A 22,421-nucleotide genomic window follows, 5' to 3' on the forward strand; every position below is an offset into this window, starting at 1 on the left:
AGTGCTCCTCAATCATTCCTTACGTAACACTTTTATACAGTGCCTGTTTCCTTCCCCTTTTCTTCAGTAGCCCTTCCTTCTACTCAATAAACCTCTCCCACTGTCCTCTTTGTCTTTTGTTTGGTACTTTGCCTCCCTTCCTTTTCCTTCCTTTAAATTAGTCCTAACCCCTGTATCTTACCTCTTGTTGGCAGTGCCCAGTTTTCTCTTATTCATTTCCTAATTCAGGCTCTACCTTCCTTTCCAGTTTCTAATTTGGCAGTGCCCTCTGCTGCCCATACTTTCATTCTTCAATCAAATCAGTCCCTTTTCCTTCCACTTGCTTATGCTGCTTATTTGTGCAGCATTTCAGGTCATCCTAATGTCAGTTCAAACCACTGAAGAGAGAAGTCACGAGTGATGGAATCGAGGAACCATTAGAGTGCACATTCATCCTTTCCTACTCTTGCTCTGCTCTTCACCTCATAGTGTCCTTTCCCTCCTGCCTTAGTTCATTATTCCTTGTACAGACATCCCTTCTTAAGTTCCTACCCAATTTCCTTCTATAGTATCCCGTTTCTGCCATCCTAACTCATTTCTCTTAATAAAAACGCTCCCTCCTAACACACTCCCTTCTCACACATACAGCCCAAGTCTAATGTTAAGCATGCTTCAGTACTGCCCACTCTTTATTCATATTTTTCCCACCTCCCTGTAAACGTATTCTTCTTTCCTTCCCACATGGTGTACCTCTCAATCTCATATGAGAACTTTTCCTTCTACAAACATCTTATTCCATCACTTTTATTAAATGTCATCTGTTTCTTTATCGGTCGCAGAGTGCGCATATCCACACCTAACCACTTCTTCACTGAGCTGGAGAAAGATGTGTCACAGCTCTGCACATGGATAGGAGAACTCTTCCTTGAGCTGCATAATGGCACATACACTACTCAGGCAAAGGTATGCATCATTGAAAACTATGCTTTCGTGAGGATGAAAGAAATTATGTAGTAGATGTGAGGTGTTGCATTGTAGTTATGTGAATTGAAGGTGCTTGGGAAGCGATAGGTAGAGGTATGGAAGACAAGGATACAAAGAACTCTGTGATTGAAATGAAAATGATAAAAGTATGCATTTAAATGTTTTAAATATGAAATACAAACACTCATGCACAATAGACAAAGAACATCTCTGGCTTAAATGCTTTATATTAAAGTAACTGCTTACCTCACTCATCCCCAAAGAGCAGCACACCTGGAGTCTGAGAAGTTTTAAAGGGGTAGTTACTGTTGTGTAGTTCCCACTAATCCAAAGGATCTGTGCGTTTGTTGGACATATAAACTTTGGGTGAGGTGCCGAGGCTGATTCCGAGCACCCCTGCAGGATATGTTGGCCTAGAGACCAGCTAGCTCACAGTGCCACCATAAGCTCTGCTAATCGTACTAGGGAGCAAGTGGTTTCTGGCAACCACTGAACATGACAACCCTGACCCCTCAGGGATCGTGGTATCGGATCAGAACCTGTCGCTCAGTCACTCTTTCTCTTTGGTTCTCAGAGAAATATACAGAGAATACACACTGGGACGGTTTCACTATATTTATTGAACCGTTATTCTTATATATAATACATGTGCTGCGATGATCAGTAGACAGAAGCAGTTGAAAGTGATTACAAGCAACAAAACAGTATATAGAAGATATAGTTGTACTGGTGTGCTAAAACAGTATATATACGCAGGCATATAAACAAGGCTCATCAACAAGGCAGTAATCAGGTATACTCCTACTATGCAAACCCTACTCTGAGTGTATCTAAAGGGTGTGTAGGTGTGAAGCCAAGAATCCCCCCAAGGGACGATCTAACCCATTACCTGGTGGGAGAGAAAGTAGGAGCCCGTCTTGGTCATGAACTGGACACCCCTCACGGAGATGTCAGACCGCTTTGTGGTGAGGTCTCAGCATGCAGGGACCCTCTGTGTCAGCTGAAGTGCCTCTTCCTCTTAACTTTTGGGATGCTCATTATTTATAATTGAAAGCATCCTTGTGATGTACGTATAGATCATAAAGTAACAATAAGGATAGTCCCTAGGAGGAAATCCAACTTCACTGCATCAACAGGCCAAAATATAAGGGAAACCCATTGGGTTTTTAGAAGAACCCTCACTCACCAACCTAGTTGGTGGCATGCATCATCAGGTTGCCACCTAGGGTGCTGAGTGCATCCTAGGTGTGCTTCGATGCCCGATTACTGCGGAGCGGGTGTTTTTTTTGTGACAAAAGTGAGGTGAGTGTACAGATTAAAAATGTCTTTAGGATCCTCCTCCAAACTTGAAGTACTTTAATGCTGAGGTCCTAGGACAAGGTTAAAAAAAAAAATAAGGCGGATATCTTTAAGACAAATTTGGTCTTGAATATCCTGATGATGGTTTACATGTTTCAGCCTTTGAACTGTAATTAGATAGGCTTTCTTCAGGACCAGAAGTGATTTGAGGACAAACGGCCTCTTAAAATTCTAGTACACGCACTTAGGTGTACTGACAATGTGGAGGTGATCCCGCTACTTACATTTTTTCACCAAGTAAGCTGTATATCCGCACAGCTGCTAGGTAGCAGCATGGATCCAGGCAGGAGGTGGTGCCTGTAGCCACACATGCATCAAGGTCGGCTGTCCGCATGGGAACCTATTGCTGTCCTACGTGTGGGATCCCGGACATGTACGTATAGTTTAGCAATGTTATGGATATGTAGATAGCCCTGTGGATGAAGATAGAACGACATTTGTAATTTGTGCTTAAAAAGGCCTTTACATGGTGTTCGAGGCAGCGTGATAATGGTATGCGAAGCTAGATGTATAAACAAAAGTATTGTCAGGCAGAAATAGTTTTGTGCAAACTTAGGATAATGTAAGAAAATGTGCAGCTTCGTTACTTGAGCCTAACCCAGGCACCCAACTAGATTATACATATAGTATATCTCTTTAGAACAAATGATTTAGGCAGTTGAGTTACACAAATAACTTAAGTGGGGGTGTGATTTAACCTATACTATGCATGTAGTAAGTTTTGGTGTCCCGATGCTAAAGGGAAGCTTATGAGGTTTATGTTTTTTTTCAGGCAGTTTCTTTCTAGGATAAGGGGTATGTTTTTGACTAGCTTCTTTCCACTATTTAACCCCCAGAACCTGTATAGCTCCACTGCTAGCATTCTAAAGCCAACACCATTTTTGTGTCCATGCTGTTTTCTATGCTGACTCCCTTAGGATATTGCAAAAATATTATACAGTTGTAGTTTGACTTTATTTTTCATAGTTTTTGCCCTACCTGATCCTAACATGCACAAGTTCAATATTTTACGGTCTATAGTCTGGTTTGTGTTTTCTTTTACTGCTTTCTAGTCACTCTGTGTATATTCAGCGCCCTTTTTTACTTTTCATGGCTCTGATAGGGCTGGTGGGCACTGCTTAAAACAGCATCTCACAAAGTCAAGGAGTCCGGAATAGACCTTTCTACTCCCACAGGAAAATCAAGAGATCCAGAGCTTACTTACGAAATACGTGAGCGTATTATGAGCCTGCCACATAGTAGCTGATGAAAAAACTCCCAACTCCCACAGACATGTTAGACAATTACCTTCCGCAGAAACATCATAGCCATTTTTCATGTCTAGCCCCTACATGGAAATTTGCACTATTTTTAGAAGAATCATGGAAGTGCTATTTTATCCCAATTGATTAACACCTTGGCTGCTGCCCCCCCCCCTGTGCTAGACAATGCAGAACAGGGTGTGGTCGTGACGGAACCATTCCGTCATCAGCACAGCTCAGCCGTGACTGATGGCGGAATGGTTCCGTCACAAGCATCGAAGGGGTTAACCAGAGACAGAGTACTCGCAGTGACTGAGGAATTAAAAAACAACTTCTTAATTCCCACTTGGCATTCAGGGACACATACTTTGCCTCTCATTGGAAAACAACGGATGAGACTCAATCTTTTCACACATTAAACAAACAAATTGAGATCATGACATAGGTGTACTTGGTAAAATGATCTGAAAACATAGGTGTTTTTTGTTTACGCATACAACAGATTAAGAAAGGGAACAGGGAGTGCGAGCGGATCCTGCATGATGTTGAAGTAATGAGCTGTTTTGCTCTGTGTCAGCAACACATGTTCCAGTACCCCTCGGCCAGACTTCAGCAGCTGTGGAGGTAAACCCCTTTTTCTGTTAAGAATGTATGGTGAACTTGAAGAAAGCTGCTTGAATCCTCGTCCTTTTCTTCATTGGAATTGCTATTGGTCATCTGACTGCTCCTCAGCCTAACCGTTACCTCCTCACACTTTAAGGTTTATGATTTAACCCATAGTTTTGAGAGTCTAAACCTCCGTCCCTCACAATAGTTGGTCTTATTCTTGGCCCTTTTGTCCACCGCCTTCCACTGGGTATTGTGGGGTTCTCCGGGTGAGTGTGATATTGGCTCTATGATCTGGAAGGGACATGAATGTAACTATTTCAATCTCTCTCAGTCTAAAATACCTACACCAGCAGCATAGCTCTAAGAAAGATAATTGCAATAACGTTACCACAACACTTCTGCAGTCAGACCCTTGTAGTTATGAGAGACTTTTGTAGCAGTTCTTTTCCCACAGAGAACACCTCCCATACCCCATCCCAAAGGTGACCTCTCTGTCACTCTACAATATCCCTTTCCACCCTGTACCCACAGATGAATGAAGCAGAATGCTGACATATTTTTTCCTTTATTTTCCCAGTCCTCTACTATGGGGAAACAAGATGGCAGCTGGCTGTATGCCAGACATTTTGTTGTTGTGGTGGTGGATCCTGGTAATCTTTTTATCACATATATTTTTCCTGGCACCATGCAGCATTCTCTGACACAGTAAACTTGACAACTGTTTTAATGTCTAACACCACATATCATTGCAGTTACTCACCCTAATTTCTTTTTAAGCTCCCCCTTACAAGTCACTGTGGCCTTCGGGATCTGTTCCTGTGCGTGGAGGGAGAGAGATTATTTTAGGTGTTATTTTGTTTAAATATCTTTATTGGCATTTTCTGATTTTATCATTTCTGATATCACAGTTTTGTACAACATATCCAAAAATTGGTTACATATATGTATGATTCAAATAAAGAATAACATTACACATTTGCTATTGCTCATACCTATTGCTACATCTCAGCTTGTAAATTCTGTTCATAACCTCTTACATCCGAGATTATTTTAGGTGTTTTAGTCAGATCTTTGTATAAGACGCTTACTCCTGTGACAAATAATGGTAAATTAACTCTTGTTTAAATATGGGAAATATATGGGAAAATACTTCTCAAAACAACTTGACCTACGGCGCTCCTGTTTGCTTGGTTTAGGACTTTATGGACCCCATCATAGTCACTTTCCCAGAAACTTATCACCGAGCATCACCATCTTGTACCCCAGGTTGAACCAGATTCCCAAAACACTTTTCTCTTCACTTTTCCCGCCTGATCACTTTCGCACTGCCACAAAGCACCTCCCAAGATGACACATTGCACTGTCTCAGTAGCACCATCTCCAAGAGTTCAGAAACTGTTGTTCCATTCTCAGAGCACACTGCAGCAATAAAATGGATTGTATGAAGATTTATCATGAACCATGATTTTTACGAAATTAGCTTAAGAATGGTATTTAAGGGGAGGTGGGTGGGCTGGACTCCCGCTGAGAACGGGCACTGAGACAGATCCAAAGGTTGAGGTGCTATGTCAGACGATAGCTTTGCAGTAAAGACATGGAATTTCAATGGTTTAGGTAATAAAATGAAGAGGGGATTGGTAACCCGATACCTTAAGAGACATAAACCCGATGTAGTATTCCTGCAGGAAACGCACCTGTTGGGATCGACTTGCTCTTTCCTGGGGCGGGGTAACTATACCACTCTGGCTCACGCGGTATTAACCAAAGGCTCACGAGGGGTGGCAATCCTCCCTTTCATGTCACACAAAAATGGGTGGATTCTGAGGGGACATATGTAGCAGTCTGGAGTATTTGGGAACACAAGACGTTCCTCCTAGTCAGTGTCTATGCACCCCCTCGGCTCCATTAACACACCCTATATGACTTAACTGCGCTCCTTTTGCACTCTGGCCCAGCCATACATATACTTGGGGGAGACTTTAACGATGTATTGAGACCCTTGATTGATCGATCCCTCTCTCGAAGAGACTCCCCTGAAATCATACCTTTGGCCCGTTTTTTAGACTCGTTTGGACTGTCTGATATGTGGCGGTGCCACCATCGGCATCAGAGGACATATTCTTACTTCTCAGATGCCCACAGGGTTTTCTCCCGCTTAGATTATCTTCTGGCCCCGGCGGGAGAGATGCAGCAGGTGAACACTATAGAATACTTGGCTAGGGGCATATCAGACCATTCTCACCTACTAATGAAAGTGGGTGGCGGAGGTGGTCCTCACATACCACAATGGAGGCTGCGGGATGAGAAAGTCGCTGAAAAGCTCCAGATTGATTCCGAGCTGTATTTCACTGAAAACGAGGGCTCTGTCCCTTCAGCGGTCACTTTATGGGAGGCATACAAAACCGTACTACGCGACAGAACACAGAACATACTGGCTCCAAAAAGAAACGCGCGACCCAGGAGATCGAGGAATTAGAACATACACTCATAGAATTAGAAGGGTTCGACCCCGCCGCACTGACTGAACACGCTTTGCATCAACTTGAGATAACCAGGCGAGAGTACTTAGCACTTGTGACTAACGAGGTGAGAACACAGCAACTGGGAAATCAGCGTAGGCTTTACAGAACTGGGGATAGAGCGGGGAAGTTGTTAGCGTGGTTGGGACAGAAGGAAATTGAGTTGCGATGGGTGCTGTCCATTAGGGAACAAGATGTCACTCACACTACTCCAGAGGGTATTGCGGGAGCCTTGGCGCGGTACTACACGACCCTATACGCCGCCTGCACTCAAGTGGGAGACCCGCAGATATGCCACTACTTGCAAACTGTTGACCTACCCTCACTTACACCAGATGAGAGAGACAGTCTAGAGGGAGATCAGACGCTGGTGGAGGTGACCGAGGCATTGGTCAACAAAAGGTAGGTAAGACCCCGAGCCCTAATGGCCTCCTGGGTGAATTCTTCAAAATGTACAGTGCACTGCTGGCGCCACATCTCCTTAAGATGTTCCTGGAATCAAAGGAACAGGGGAGGCTCCTGCAAGACCTCCGTCTAGCCACGTTGGTGGTCATCCACAAGGAAGGAAAACCCCCAGAGGAATGTGGGTCCTACCGCCCCATATCCCTTCTTAATATTGAAACGAAGATCTTGGCCACAATCCTTGCGCGGTGCCTCTGGACTGTGATCCTTCCGCTTAGGCATAAAGCCAGACCAGTCTGGCTTGATGCCTAAGCATGTTACACGTTTCAACCTGCGCAATCTAGCTAATTGGATGGACACAGTGCAAGGTCGGGACAGTCCCCATTTGCTTCTCTCGCTCGACGCGGAGAAAGCGTTTGACACGATTCACTGGCCCTTCATGTGGCGTTCTCTGGAATAAATGGGCTTCGGCCCGGTCTTCCTAGATTGGCTGGCATTATTATATAATATGCCTGAAGCGCGGGTCCAGGTAAATGGCACTCTTTCCGCCAACTGGCCGATACAGCGAGGCACCAGGCAGTGGTGCCCCCTATCCCCTTTATTGTTTGCCCTCATATTGGAGCCACTGGCCTGTGTGGTTCGTACCCGACCCGATCTAGGTGGCTTCCTTGCCGATTCGTGTCCTCTAGAGGAAGAACGCATATCACTATATGCGGATGACATTCTGCTCTGTCACGCAACCTGCTGAGACACTCCCCCGAATATTGCACTTATTTGAGGAGTATGGCAGCTTAGCTGGTTATAAGATCAACTGGACTAAATCCACCGTCTATCTGTTGAGTGGAGATTTGGAGCTTCATACTTAACCCAGCAGCCTGCGGCTGTCCACGTAGGGGTTTCTCTACTTGGGGCTCTACATCACAAATGACCCTGAGGCCCGACTGGATCATAACATAAGACGGGTGTTGCTAAACTTTCAGGCGGATGTGAAGAGGTGGAGGAAACTTCCTCTGACTATTATTGGAAGGGCCTTCATGTATAAAATGGTAACTCTCCCCAATTTCTCTGTTTTTCAGAATACATACCAAAAAATACCAGATAACATCTTTGCTTCCATTAACAGTGAATTGTGTCTCCTCCTGTGGGACGGTGCTCACCTGCGGATAGCACTAGAGACCTTACAACAGAACCCTTATAACGGAGGGTTGGCCTTACCAGAGATCAGAGCTTACGACAGGGCGGCCCACCTCATAATCATTAATGACTGGAACCACGCTCCTGGTGATCACCCGACATACAGGCTGGAAAGACTTCAGTTTCATAAACGCTCCCAATTACACTACCTAATATGCGGGGGTGCCGGGACCACACGACTCTTTCCAGCTACTCAACGCGTAATAGCAGCTTGGAAGCGTGCGGAAAAACAGAAGAGATTGGAGGGGAAACCTACGCGGGAAACCCCCATGTGGGTGAGTGCTAGACTAACTGAGATCAGGAAATTGAGGGGTTTCGGGAAATGGGGCCTTATCGGCATTTCTAAGATAGGAGACCTTTTAGAAAGAGGCTCTCTGGCCTTCTTCTCTTTCCTTCAGTCTAAATACCAACTTCATAGCTCCCAAGCCTATGCATACCTTAGACTTCAACACGCCTGGCATGCGGAAGGGTTGGACGGTGTCACGCTGCCAGAGTATGCCCCCCTTGAAGGCAGGCTGCTGCAGGAAGAGATCCTGACCCAGGCGATATGCCTGACATACAAGACACAAGTCAATAACATGCCTGACAACCTTGGTCCGCTTCGCGCAAAGTGGGAACTCACCACTGGGCCGCTCGAAGATATAGACTGGAAAGTGGCCCTCATGCACCCGCGCGAAGTAGCGATCAAACTAAGGTTGCGCTTTATACAATATAATATCCTTCACCGGATCTATTTTGACAGGGAACGCCTACACAGGATGGGATTGGGTGGAGGACCCCGCCTGTCTCAGATGTCATGCGGAGCACGGTACATACATTCACACTCTCTGGGAATGCAGACCCATTCAAACCTACTGGTACACGATAGTGGTAGAGCCTAGGGCTGGATGTAAAATTCTTACTCCTAGGTATCCCCACAGATATCGACCTGCCCCTATACAGGCTCCTGTTGGCCAATCTTGGGTTAGTTGTGGCCAAAAGAGACAGTACCAAGTACTGGGGGGCACAACACCTTCGCACACTTACGGAATGGAAGTCTAATATGGATCTCTAAATGGCTGCGGAGAAAGTGGTTTATAAGGCGAGGGGCTGCCCGCATAAATTCCGAAAAATGTGGTTCCCATGGCTGAAATATTATAAGCTGGATCTAGCTGTAGAAGGGGAAACTCTAGATCTGTCTCATGGTAGGTCAGAATCCGGCCCTTGGTAAATATCTTCCTAGCTTCTATCCGAGGTTGGGATTGTAGGGGTATTGACCTATGTATTTGCATGTCGATAATGTTGATGTGAGTCAGCGTTTCTGATTGGAAAGCCTGAGTGTGTTTACCTCCACCCGTGTCTCCTCCCAGACCCCGCCTCCCAGCTGACCCTCCCACACACTGTCGACTACACCAGCCCCGTCCTCTCCTATCCTGTGACCGTCTGGATTCCTTCCATCACGGTCGCTCCCCCTGCTCCCTGCTCTCACGACGGAAGGCTCTCCTTGCTGCCTGCTTTGCCTGACCTGATTCCTGCAGCCTGCCACCCCGCTACAGCGCTCCACTCAGCGCCTGGTATCGTTATTAGCCCACATTAATTTAATCTAACTTGCACACAGCCACAAACTGCATAGCGGCTGAGAGATTTAACTTAAAAGCATTTTTGTACATCTTTGGCAACATTGTATCGAGTTGAGCTCCGGCTGTGCCCCAGTTTCGGTTTATTACCGGGCGGCCATTTCAGAGTGCATTTACCTCCACCCGTGTCTCCTCCCAGACCCCGCCTCCCAGCTGACCCTCCCACGCTCCGCCCCCTCCACCATCCATTTATGGCCAATGCCCCCACGTGCAGCGTCCACGTGCTACGGCCGCGCCGAAGGTGCGCCAAAGGTAAGCCCGTCTACGCCCATCTGCGCCTGGACTGCGCCCAGTGCCATACCCCCTGGTCCTCGTAATGTCCACCCCTCCCGCATTACTTACGATGCCACCACCCTCCTAGCCCTTAACCCCGGCCGTTCCCCCAACTGCGTCCAAGCCGCTCCTGGACACACCCATGGACCCTTCTCCTGCAACTCCTGCAAGTTCGACGGCACCAAGAACAACTCCTCATCTACGATCACACAACAGACATCCGACCCCAACCACCTACAATGCTACTCAACACCCGCTCGGTCCACAGGCACGCCATCGACCTCTGGAATCTACTAGACACCATCTCTCCGGACGTCGCCTTCCTAACAGAAACATGGATGAACGCCTCATCAGCCCCAGACATCACCATTGCCATCCCGGAAGGCTATAAGATCATTCGCAAGGACCGCACCGGCCACACAGGAGGAGGCATCGCAATCGTCCATAAGAAATCCATCCGCATCTCAACCAGCTCAGACGTCAATCTCGCCAACTCTGAACACCTTCACTTCCAGATCCACATCGACCCCAAGACCACACTCAGAGGCACCCTCCTTTACAGGCCACGAGGACCCCGCGCACAATTTAGCGAAGACATCACAGACTTCATCACTCCACACGCGCTCCCCTCCGAGGATTACATACTTTTGGGAGACCTCAACTTTCACCTTGAAAAGAACAACGACCGCAACACCACCACCCTTTTGGACAACCTCGCCAACCTCGGACTTAAACAACTTGTCACAACCCCCACCCACATCGCAGGTCACACACTCGACCCTATCTTCACCTCCAGTAAACATGTCTCCTTCAGCCACACCACAGCTCTCCTTTGGACTGACCACAGCTGCGTTCACTTTACCTACAACAAGCCCACATCCAACAACCACCCCCAACCCACTCTGCAAAGAAACTGGAACAAAATCACCATCAACCAGATCTCCTCATCGCTTCTTCAAAAGCCCCCAGCCCACCCCTCAAACCCAGACCAAGCAGCCACCAACCTCACCCAATGGTTATCCAACAGCGCCGACATCCTAGCACCACTGAAAAAACGACAAATCAAACTAGGCAGCAAGAAGGCCTCCTGGTTCAACGATGATCTTAAGAAATCCAAGAAACTCTGTCGCTCCCTTGAGAAGGCCTGGAAAAAAGACCCAACCACCAGCACCAAGGACGCCTTCAAAAACGCCACCCGCACTCACCACCAACTGATCCGGAATGCCAAGAAAGCCGCTTTCAAGGACCGACTAGATAACGCCCACAACAGCAATGAACTATTCAACATCGTCAAAGAATTTACCAACCCCGCAGCCATCTCCAACGACATCACCCCCTCTCAAGCCCTCTGCGACTCCCTAGCCTCATTCTTCCACAACAAAATTGCAGACATCCACAACAGCTTCGACAACCGACCCGTAGACCAACCCACCCAACCCCCTGCAGGACCCCCACCCCCCTTGAACATCCTCAATGACTGGAAGCCAATCTCCACTGAGGACACCATCCGTCTGATGAACTCTATCCACTCAGGATCCCCCACAGACCCATGCCCTCACCACATCTTCAACAAAGCAGACTCCATTATAGCACCGCACCTCCGAGACGTCATCAACTGCTCCCTCAACTCTGAAACGTTCCCGGAAAGCTGGAAACATGCCGAACTCAGCGCCCTCCTGAAGAAACCCACTGCTGACCCCACCGAACTCAAAAACTACCGCCCTATCTCACTCCTTCCATTCCCGGCCAAAGTCATCGAGAAAGCGGTCAACAACCAGCTCGCCGCATTCCTCGAAACCAACAAATCCCTCGACTCCTCACAATCCGGCTTCCGAGCCAAGCACAGCACTGAAACCGCCCTCATCGCAGCAACAGACGACATTCGAACTCTACTGGACAATGGAGACACAGTCGCCCTCATCCTCCTTGACCTCTCCGCAGCCTTCGACACGGTCTGTCATAGAACCCTTTTACAACGCCTCAGAAACGTCGGAATCCAAGGAAAAGCACTGGATTGGATCACCTCGTTCCTTGCCGGAAGAACCCAGAGAGTCCGCCTCCCACCATTCAAGTCAGAGGCCACTGAAGTCATCTGCGGCGTGCCACAAGGATCGTCACTCAGCCCCACCCTCTTCAACGTATATATGAGCCCCCTCGCGACCATCGCACGCCAACACAACCTCAACATCATCTCCTACGCCGACGACACTCAACTGATCCTATCACTCACCAGAGACCCTAACACTGCCAAAACCAACCTGCATGAAGGAATGAAAGAAGTAGCCGAATGGATGAAGCACAGCCGTCTGAAACTGAACTCAGACAAAACCGAAGTCCTCATCCTAGGCACCTCCCCCTCCGCCTGGGATGACTCTTGGTGGCCAGAGGCCCTTGGATAAGCACCCATCCCGACGGACCACGCACGCAACCTGGGCGTCATCCTGGACTCCTCACTCTCGATGACCAGACAAGTCAACGCTGTTTCTTCATCTTGCTTCAACATTCTGCGCATGCTCAAAAAAACATTTCGCTGGATCCCAACTGAAACTAGAAAAACAGTCACCCACGCTCTGATCACGAGCCGACTGGACTACGGAAACACCCTCTACGCCGGTACCACCGCAAAACTCCAGAAAAAACTCCAACGCATCCAGAACGCTTCAGCCAGGCTCATATTAGACATCCCGCGTAAAGAACACATCTCTGGTCACCTGAAAAACCTCCACTGGCTCCCCATCAATAAGAGGATTACTTTCCGGCTCCTAACCCACGCACACAAAGCACTTTACGAAATCGGACCCGAATGCCTCAACACACGACTGTCCTTCTACACCCCCTCCCGCCAATTACGATCCTCCAACCAAGCCCTTGCCACTGTACCTCGCATCAACAAAACCCCCATGGGAGGTAGATCCTTCTCCTACCTGGCAGCTAAAACCTGGAACTCACTTCCCACTCACCTTCGCCTTACTCAGAACCACCTAGCATTCAGAAAGCAACTTAAAATGTGGATATTTGACAAGTAATTCCCCACCCTTCCTCAAGCGCCTTGAGACCCTCTGGGTATGTAGCGCGCTATATACATTTATTGACTTGACTTGACTGCAATCTTTATTGCCCATTGATGTACCTCCATGCTTGCAATTGGTCACACTTCTTGCATTAACGACTTCTTTTCCCATCTGTAAGTTTTGTTTTTCAGTGGAAAAAAGAATGGTATTTAACCTCACCTATCCTTGTAGAAAACGACTCTAAAAAGTATCACAAATCATCTTTCCTGCAAAAAATAGACCCATGCGATCCAAACTCTACCTCCTTGCAAACTTTTAAGATCTTTCTTGGGTAATAGTGTCTTTTACTTTTCTAGACCCAATAACAAACAAAGAACAACAATTCAGGGACAAACTATTATGTGTGACAAAAACACCAAACTCCAGGATGACGTTCTCTAGATCATACACATGATTTCAAGCATTTTGCCCCTCCACCCACATTCAAGGTGTATAAATTATTTTGACCAGATTGACAAAAAGCCTAACATATGCATACTGTGATTTCCAATTCTTAATACCCAAATGTGTTGGCTAAAATTAATTAAAAACTACTAAATGATTCACAATGGCTGAGTATACCAATGCTCATTCCACGTTTCAGTAGCATTTGACTGAAATCTTAGAACAATACACAAACCAGAATGATTCTGGAGACTAAAAGCCCTATCAAATAAAATATAAGTGCCAATATGCTTCAATTGGGTGCTGCTAGATTCTGCACGGCCTACACCCTGCCCTCCAGCCTCCTAGTATGTTTTGCCCCTGAGTGGTCCAGAACACCACACTGAGTGAACTGCCTTGCTGTTAGTGCTTGTTTCACCAACCAGTTCATATCTGGAAAGGCTCATAAATACCCCAACACCATATTACATTCTCACATATGTAACTGTACCCTAGACTCAGAGACAAAACTATTTCAGAACTTTTTTCAGAAACATGTTGCATCTTGGAAGGAGGTCAGTGATTTGCTCGCAGATTATCTTCATGTTAAATGCACTCTCTGTGTACATTTGCCACAAACCTAAGCGCCTAGGCTTTCAAACACTCATGATGTCTAATCCATACGTCGTACTTGCAAAAGAAAGCCTATTGAGGTAATTTGGTCCATAGCTATGCTTTACACATCCAGTTGCATTCTGCAGAAATTCAAAGCAGTTGCACCTACTGGTGCTATAATTAAAAACATTAGTGCATTACTTCATGTTTTATTCAAATCTTGGAGTGATTGCAGAAGTAATGGGTCACTTGCCTGTTGTCATTGATTGAAATAAAGGGTTATTAGAATATTTGATGGTAAATTACTGACATTTTACTTGCCTTTGGTAAATGAGTTGTTAGAAGTGGAAGTACATAGTTTACATCGTAGAAGCATTTAGGAGAAACTGAACCTAAAACATTTTGCTGTTGGAGCTCATCACAAGGAAGCTGATCACTACTGTCGGACAGTGCAGGGCCCCTGAAGATATTTCGTGGGCGACTTCAATCCATCAATCAGTGTTTTTATGTTGCACGACTGCTCATCCGTGAGGGTCTCATGGCGCTTAAATCTGGCGCACAGTTTAAACCTGCTGGAAGGCGTTGCTTGTGTATGTTTGCCAACATTGGATGGGGTTTTCAACAATAGTACTGAGTGCAAGTGTACTTCAATACAGGACCATCCGCCAATCATTACTCTACCATTCTTTCCATATTACAGACACTGCTGTGTAAATGTTTTCTCGATAGCGTAAGGCCTTACCTACTGAAATATTACAAATAACGAGCATAAGAAAAGCTGAATTCCATGTTTCCTTTTCTTAAGTGAAAGATTTCAATTACTACCCTGCTCTTCCTTCTGGAGAAATTAGTATTGCATACTTTTTTGAATACTTACAATATTCTCAAATCATAATTGTACACTTCTGATAGAGACTTCGAGCAGCAGATTCCTCACCTTGAGAATATTCCCCAGGCTCCAGACAAGATTCAGAAACTTTTTTGTAGCACGCTGGAAGGTGGTGCTGTTACGACTCCACACTAATGACGTTCTGCTACTGTAGTGACGTGCGAAGCCTGTAAAGGTGTCAGCTACTTTCTTTCCATGACTATAGATGTGGATCCGAAGCGTTTCTCGTCTCTCAAAGCCTCCTTTTTGTCAGAGTTCAAGGGATGTCAATTCTAAGATGACTGGTTTCAAGCCCTGTAAGGACCGTCGAAAGCAAATGTCTGTGACAGATCCCCACCAGGTTTGCCTGTGGTTTCTGGGATCGAGCCGTGACTCCAAGTACTGCATGTACTGCACGTTGATAAACCAGAAGCCCATCAGGGAATGTCAGGCGAACCTCTACAGAACCAAGCATAAGGAAATGCTGCAACGGGCCTGCACAAGTACCGTTCCAAGTAGCTCCTTACTATTGCTGCTCCTAGAGTCGACAGCTGCTCTTGAGGCCAATCATTGTTGCACTCCAAATCCTTAGGTAAGCACAAGAAACATAAGAAGTCGAAGCACCATTCCCACTCTCTTGATGAAGCGCATGGGCAGCACCAGTGGTTCCGTTCCCGCTCCCAATGTCGGTCAATTTTGGAATCCATTCTGCAGCTGCGCCAAATCGAAGAGTTTCACTCAGCTATGCTCCAGCTCTTCAGATCTCTACCGACTGCCTTTGGTGCGCCTTCGGGCCCCATTGAGCTAAAAGGCCTACCACCTGGATTGTCTCCGGTGGATTTGCCATCAGCAGTAGCTGGACCCTCTGAGCCGCTTTTACCCTCGGCTCATGTACCGACGTTGCCAGGGACGCACATACCCAATCTATGCCTGGGTACGTCAACGGCGATGCTTTCTTCACCACCCCAAGCGGTGGCCTGATTGTTATTTCTAACGCCGATTGTTGCTAGTTTGAATTCGACCAGCATCCCAACCAAAATCCGACCGAAGTTTCTACACTCCCCTTTCCCCCAGGCAGTTGATTCTTTTTGCATTATCTTTTTGAAACTACTCTGAATACGATCCTGACCAAGGTGATGAGTTCCCTCAGTACTTTGCCAATGACAATTGGTGTGAGGACTTGCAAGATGGTAGTGGGCTGTACAGCTCCTCAGATTCTGCGCTTTTCTCCCCTCCTGGCCCCGCTATGGAGGATTCTGCATCCTATGCTGTGGTTATGTGTAGGGAGGCGTAGATCTTGACCTCCAGCTCCTCCCTAAGGAGGTGCAAACCAGCGTCCTAACAAAGTCCTACAGCCTGGCTAGACTTCTCCTGAGTCTTTCCTACCTTTTAAACTACCTTTTAATGAGGCCTTGACTAATATTGTACACGGGACTTGGCTAAACCTTGGTCCTGTAACTGGCAAAGTGTCAGTCTCCATCACCAATGCTCCAAGTGACACAGCCTTCTTGTCGCAGTACCCTTCTCCTGAGTGGTTCATGGTACAGGCCTCCACCAGTCAGACCAACCCTGACAATTTTCCTCCCTCTCGTACGGCATCAAAGCGATTGGAGACATTCAATAAATGCCTCTTCTCATCCACCAGTTTGGTCCTACGATCCATTATTGCTTCCTAATTTCTAGGCCAAAACATTCATGCTCCCTGGAACTCAGTGTCCCAATTCCTCCCAGGTGTTCCTGAAAATCTTTGCCCTTTTCTGTCACAGGTCATTAAAGATGGCGATTACGCAGCCAAGTGCACAATTTGTTGTGGCTTGAACACCACTGACTCCGTTGGACGGGATATAGGTGCTTGTGTTGCCATTCATCACCATGCTTAGCTACGTTCTACTCGGTCCTTAGGCAATGTCCACTCCTCTCTGATGGACATGCTGTTCGATGGCACTCGTCTGTTCGGGTGCAAGGCTCAATCTGCCCTTACAAGCTGCAAGAAGAGTAGGGCTATCACTCACTCCCTGGGCCTTTATACCCAGCCTCACCAGCAGCGCTTTCAGCATTCCTTTTGTGGCTTTGGAAGAGGTGTTTCTTACCACCAGCATGTCAATCCCCACCAAGGAACCCAGCAGTTTTGCAGAGGAGGCCATGGTGCCCACCGCGCCTGTGACCAAGTTCAGTATGCCATTCAGTCCACCAACATCTTAGTCCCCCGTATCTCCGCACGTCAAGCATCCTTAGTGTACTCTTACAGGGTCGCAGCCACCCAGTTGGAGGCAGAATCCACTGATTCTATCCGGGTTGGCAGGATATCACATTGAACAGGTGGGTACTGCCAATTGACTTAAGAATTATGCCCTACCCTTCCTTTCTTCCCCACCGCACCTCCCACCCATCACCCCTGCGACTTATGAAGACCCAGCTGTCTATTTTGCAGCAATCCCTTTTGAACAAAGTGATTGCCTAGAGGGTGCTTTAGCCAGAAGTATTGCATGGTTGCTATTTCTCTATTTTCTGGTGTCCAAGAAGGATGGAGGTCTACAGCCTATTCTAGATCTGCGCTCACTCAATGCCTTCCTATGAAAGAAGAAGTTCAAAATGATCTCTATGGCCCGGGTCTTGTCCGCTCTCTACCCAGGCACCCTGGATGATGGAGTTGGATCTGTAGGGCACCAATTTCCATGTTTCTTCCCTGTGGGTCCATCAATGCTACCTGCAGTTTGTGGTAGGGAGACGTATTTTCGAATTGATGTGCTTCCCTTTGGTCTCAGCCCCCCCAGATGTGCCAGATTTCCCCTAACTCGACGACTGGCTGTTGAAGGCGGGTTTGCACCAGGAAGTCGTCAACCACCTCCAGACTATAGGGAACCTCTTGTCATCCTTGGGGCTCACTATAAACATGCCACCTGACTCCTCAGACACTCCCCTTCTGTGAAGCCATTCTCAACACAGTTCGGTTTTGTGCCTTTTCTCCAGGGAAGAGAGTCCTGGACATTCAAGTTATGATCTCGATCTTTCAGTCTCTGTCCTAGATTTCAGTGAGGTCAACTCTGAGCATGTCGGTACTTATGGCATCCTCCATACTGATGGCCGAACACACCACATGGCATTTGCAGGCTCTGCAATGGGATCTGCAGTCCCAGTCAGCCGAATATCAGACCATGTTCAGTTTTCGGAGGATACTGAAAGGGATCTCTAGGAGTTTTTTTCTGAACTGCGATTTTGTCAGCAGCAGACCCCTCTGCCCCACCCAGAGTTGACAATGGTGACCTATGCATTGCTCCTGGGATATGGTAATGATCTGAGAAAGGTAGAGATCAGTGTCTTCGGGTCTCCGGCGGGAAATCTAGCTCCACATCAGCCTTATGGAGCTAAAGGCTATCCGCTTGGCCCTGAAAGCCTTCTCACCATTCATCAAAGGGAGTTCTTAAGATCATCAGGACACACCAAGCCATTGTCCTCCTAGTTTTTCCATATAGGGGACGGGAAGTTTGGTATCTAGAACTCTCGGGCTTGAGCATATGTCCTTCGATGAGGCTGCCCCTCTTGTAATACCTGCTGTCACAGCAACAGGGCAGGGTTCTGCACCTGGGACTTTGCAACCTCCACCTTCATGGGTGGTGATTGGGTGGCGACAGCTAAACACCTTTGACCTTAAACGGAGGGAATTTATATCATCTTGGCAACCAAACATATCTTGACAAAAAACTGTTAACGCCTACCATTGGAACCATTTTGTGGTTTGGTGTGACACTCACCAGGTTGGCCTCCTCAAGGCCAAACTGTCTGATGTTTTGTTATTTGTTCTGTCTCTAGTGCAGGAAAACTTAGCTCTTGGCACAATTAAAGATGATCTTTCAGCCCTCTCAGTTGCCGACGGTTGCTTGAATAGCCCTCCTTGTTTAAATTAGCAGTTGTGGTGTAATTTGTGTAAGTGCTACAACAAATGTTCCCCCCCCCCATCTCCCTTAGTCATGCCTTAATGGGACCTCAAGCTTTTCCTTACTTACTTATTGTGTAAATCTGTCTGCTAACAGGTGTTGCTGTTACCTATTTAATAGCACTCAATTTATCCATCTCCGAAGCGTGGAAAGCTAAGTTGGCTTTTTCAGGATTTTTATCTCTCGCTGGCATATCACTCTGATATCAGTACTGAGTGTTTAACTCATTGATTGCTATTACCAAAGTCGCTTACAGGTGCTCTGCAGAACTCACAGTGGAGTGTGAAAAGCTATCCTACCCACCTCAACTGGTGCTTTTGCACATCTGTGTAAGAAGAAAGACATCTAGCTATGAAGATATTTGGATTGCAACGATAGCATAGTGGGTGTAGTTTGTAGCATGTAGACTTGCCATTTAGGACCCTGTATGAGAAAAAAGATACTACTATCCCAGTTAGCCTAGAGTAAGACCAGTGTTAATGGCATTTGTTGTCCCTTCAACTCTTTCACTCCTGTCACTTTTGCTGGCATATAACTGAGAACAGATTCACAAATGGCATGCATAAGTACAGTTTTCTAATGTTTCTAAGGAGACAAATGATTTAAAGGTCATATAAACTATTTCAGGTAGCCCATAAGTTCAGCGAAAGCTTTGGCCACTACCCTCATGCTAAAGGACATCCACACAATTAAAAGATCCCGCCTTTAACTGGCACAATTTATGTAATGCAAGTGAATCTACTGGTGTCAAATAAACTCTCATTACTGTTAAATTCCAGGCGGGCCGCTATGTTGAAGTTGCCCCCACATCATTCTTTACTTTGCAGCAGGAAATCCCTAGTTATACTTCCAATGTCCTACAAGCTCCTACCGAGAGGTGTCAATGAGTACATTTTGCCCATTCTGCATCTAACTTCTCCTTCCTCGCTTCTTGATTACAGGTTACTTCTCCTGAATCAGTTTCATGACGTGGTGCCAGGAAGCTGCATTCAACTGGTGGTTGAAGATGCCATGCGATACTATGAAGGTGAGAACTGATCTGACCTACCTCAGGCTGGTATATTGTAATTTTTTTATATAGAGCTTACTTCCCCATACGAGGTATTGAAGTGCTTTTCAACGAGTAGCACACTACTCTGGAACCCAAAAAGGATTAGTGGTGAATTAGTATTGGGAAACATTTGAGTTAATTTGAGCGGTGTACATGAGTCTCTTAGTTGGATTGAAAAGGATAATGGAGATAGAAGAGGGAAGAGTCTAGAAAGTGTTTATTGGGAGATCATAGTAGTAGGAGCAGGCTTGGGATGAGTAAAGTAGAGATGGAGGAGGGAAGAGCCTCTAGAAATGGATTAGGGAGATCATAGTAGTAAAATGAGTATTCAGAAGAGTCTAAGGAGGGATACATGAAGGAAGAATTTGGAAAGGATTGTATGGGAGATCATAGTAGTAAAATAAGTTTTGGGGTGATCCACGGAGGGATAGAGAAGGGAAGAGTCAAGAAAGGGTTATTTTCAAGTTCATAGTAATAGAATGAGGTTTGAGATGAGTCAGAAAGTGGAGGTAGAGGATATATTGAGAGAGGTATAGGGTGAAACATAGTGTATTGGAGAGACTCAATTTTTTTATTTTTGTTTTGTTTACAGTAGGAGTAAAGGAAAAAATATATAGATACATAAGTACATGGAGGGTATACATGTATAAGGAGGGTATACATGTATAAGGAAGGGAATATATTAGAGTTTAAGTTGTGTTTAATAAACTCAGACTTTCAAGTGTTGCTGTACTGTAAACTAATTTATTTGTGCATTTTGCTTGCTTTTTTAATTAAATATTTTTTCAGTATTTCAATAGTGAACAATTGTAGAAAGTTATGATAATTTTTGCATATTGTGATAGATAAATAAGCGAAGAACCATAAGCATCTAATCAAATAACTTGTAGGAAAACTATGGAGAGAGCTTTATTCATGTTAAGAATAGAATGATATTTATAGTTTAACCCTAAGTAACATGTCCATTTGTTAAGTAGACCCAAAGAATATCTATATATTTAAAACATAACTATTATTCAAATGTATAAAAAGAAATAGACATATCTATATACATACATATAATCAGATTAAACGTTTATTTACACAGGCCAATGGCACAGGTAGGGGAATATGTGAGAAAGTGGCTCTATATATACTGGACCAAAATAAGGTAGTGTGTTTATAGAGTCCACAAACCCCAGAGGTATAACAGAGGTTAAAGCCAAGTGTGACCTTATTCTGTAAAGGGGTAGCTTGGTCGAGCAGTAAGGCAGTACCAGAGAACAATGTAAAGCATTTGTTGTACCCACTCAGTCAGCAAAAGGTTTCACACACTCAAAGACTGAACTCCAGGCCAATTGATTTTATATCAAAGATATAATTGTTTTATTTTTAGAACCAAAAGGTATCAAAATATACTGTTCTCAATGTGAGAGGTCTCAGATGAGTACTTTGCAGAAAGGCAACACATTTTGTAAACACAATAGGTACAGGGGTTGCAGTAGGCAACACAATTCTAAACACAATTTAGCTTTGAGCTCAATGGGTTTTTCTATATAAATACAGCTGATTACTTTGTAGATTACTCTGGTAGTCAAGTCAAGTCAATAAACTTTATTCGGTTGTTCGTATTAACAACCATAAAAGCATTTACATTACAATTAAAAACACAGTTATACAATAAAAGTAAAGTGCAGTTATGATATAAGCGTGAAAAAGACAGATCTGTAACAAGCATTCAAAACATTTGCGGAGTCCTTTTAAAAAGAGGTGATAGCAATTCATATATTAGTGTTTTTATCCTTCCATACTGTTTCTGAATTACTCTGGTAGTTCCAGGACTGGATCCTAGATTCAGTCCTGGGATCTAGGCTGAAAACAGTTTAGCAAAAACGTTCTAGTTATTGCAGTATTTTTAAGGAATATTAAGCTGTTTTAAAAGTTCACACTTAGAAACTTTTCAATGAAAATCTGGCCATGTTATCCAATGGGAGAAAATTCAGGGTGCAGTTAAAGTACAATCTCGTTACTTTTGTAATTCAGTACAGGGCACCTAGGTCCAGCACTGGGGTCTCAACTTAAATCAGGTAAGTAATTACGTTTTAGTATTTGGTGTGCTTTTTAAAGAATATTTCAAGTTTTCAAAAGTAGACAGCAGAAATTTCACAGAAAAGCACACAATGAATTCCTACGGAGAAAATTCAAGTTACTAGTAAACCCGACTAGGATTACTTTTGCGGTTCAGTACTGGGCTACAAGATGCAGTACTGGCTTCTCTCCTGATCACAGGTGAGTACTTCGGAATTCGGTTGATTTTATGGGACTATTTTAAGTTTTCAAAACTTCACACTTAGAAGATTTTT

The 22,421-nt window shown here is 45.4% G+C and overlaps 1 protein-coding gene across 1 annotated transcript in view; it reads left to right on the forward strand.

The window, feature by feature from the left end:
* Positions 1-22,421, forward strand: part of MAN2C1 (mannosidase alpha class 2C member 1) — a 362,406-nt gene that overhangs the window by 235,154 nt on the left and 104,831 nt on the right. Inside the window, exons 13-15 of the mRNA XM_086959311.1 lie at positions 819-942; positions 4,066-4,187; positions 19,970-20,055. Coding sequence (XP_086815437.1) covers positions 819-942; positions 4,066-4,187; positions 19,970-20,055 — 332 coding nt within the window. The remainder of the gene's footprint in view (positions 1-818; positions 943-4,065; positions 4,188-19,969; positions 20,056-22,421) is intronic.

Source organism: Lissotriton vulgaris, chromosome 2_2 (genome assembly GCF_964263255.1).
Source record: "Lissotriton vulgaris chromosome 2_2, aLisVul1.2, whole genome shotgun sequence".
NCBI lineage: Eukaryota > Metazoa > Chordata > Amphibia > Caudata > Salamandridae > Lissotriton > Lissotriton vulgaris.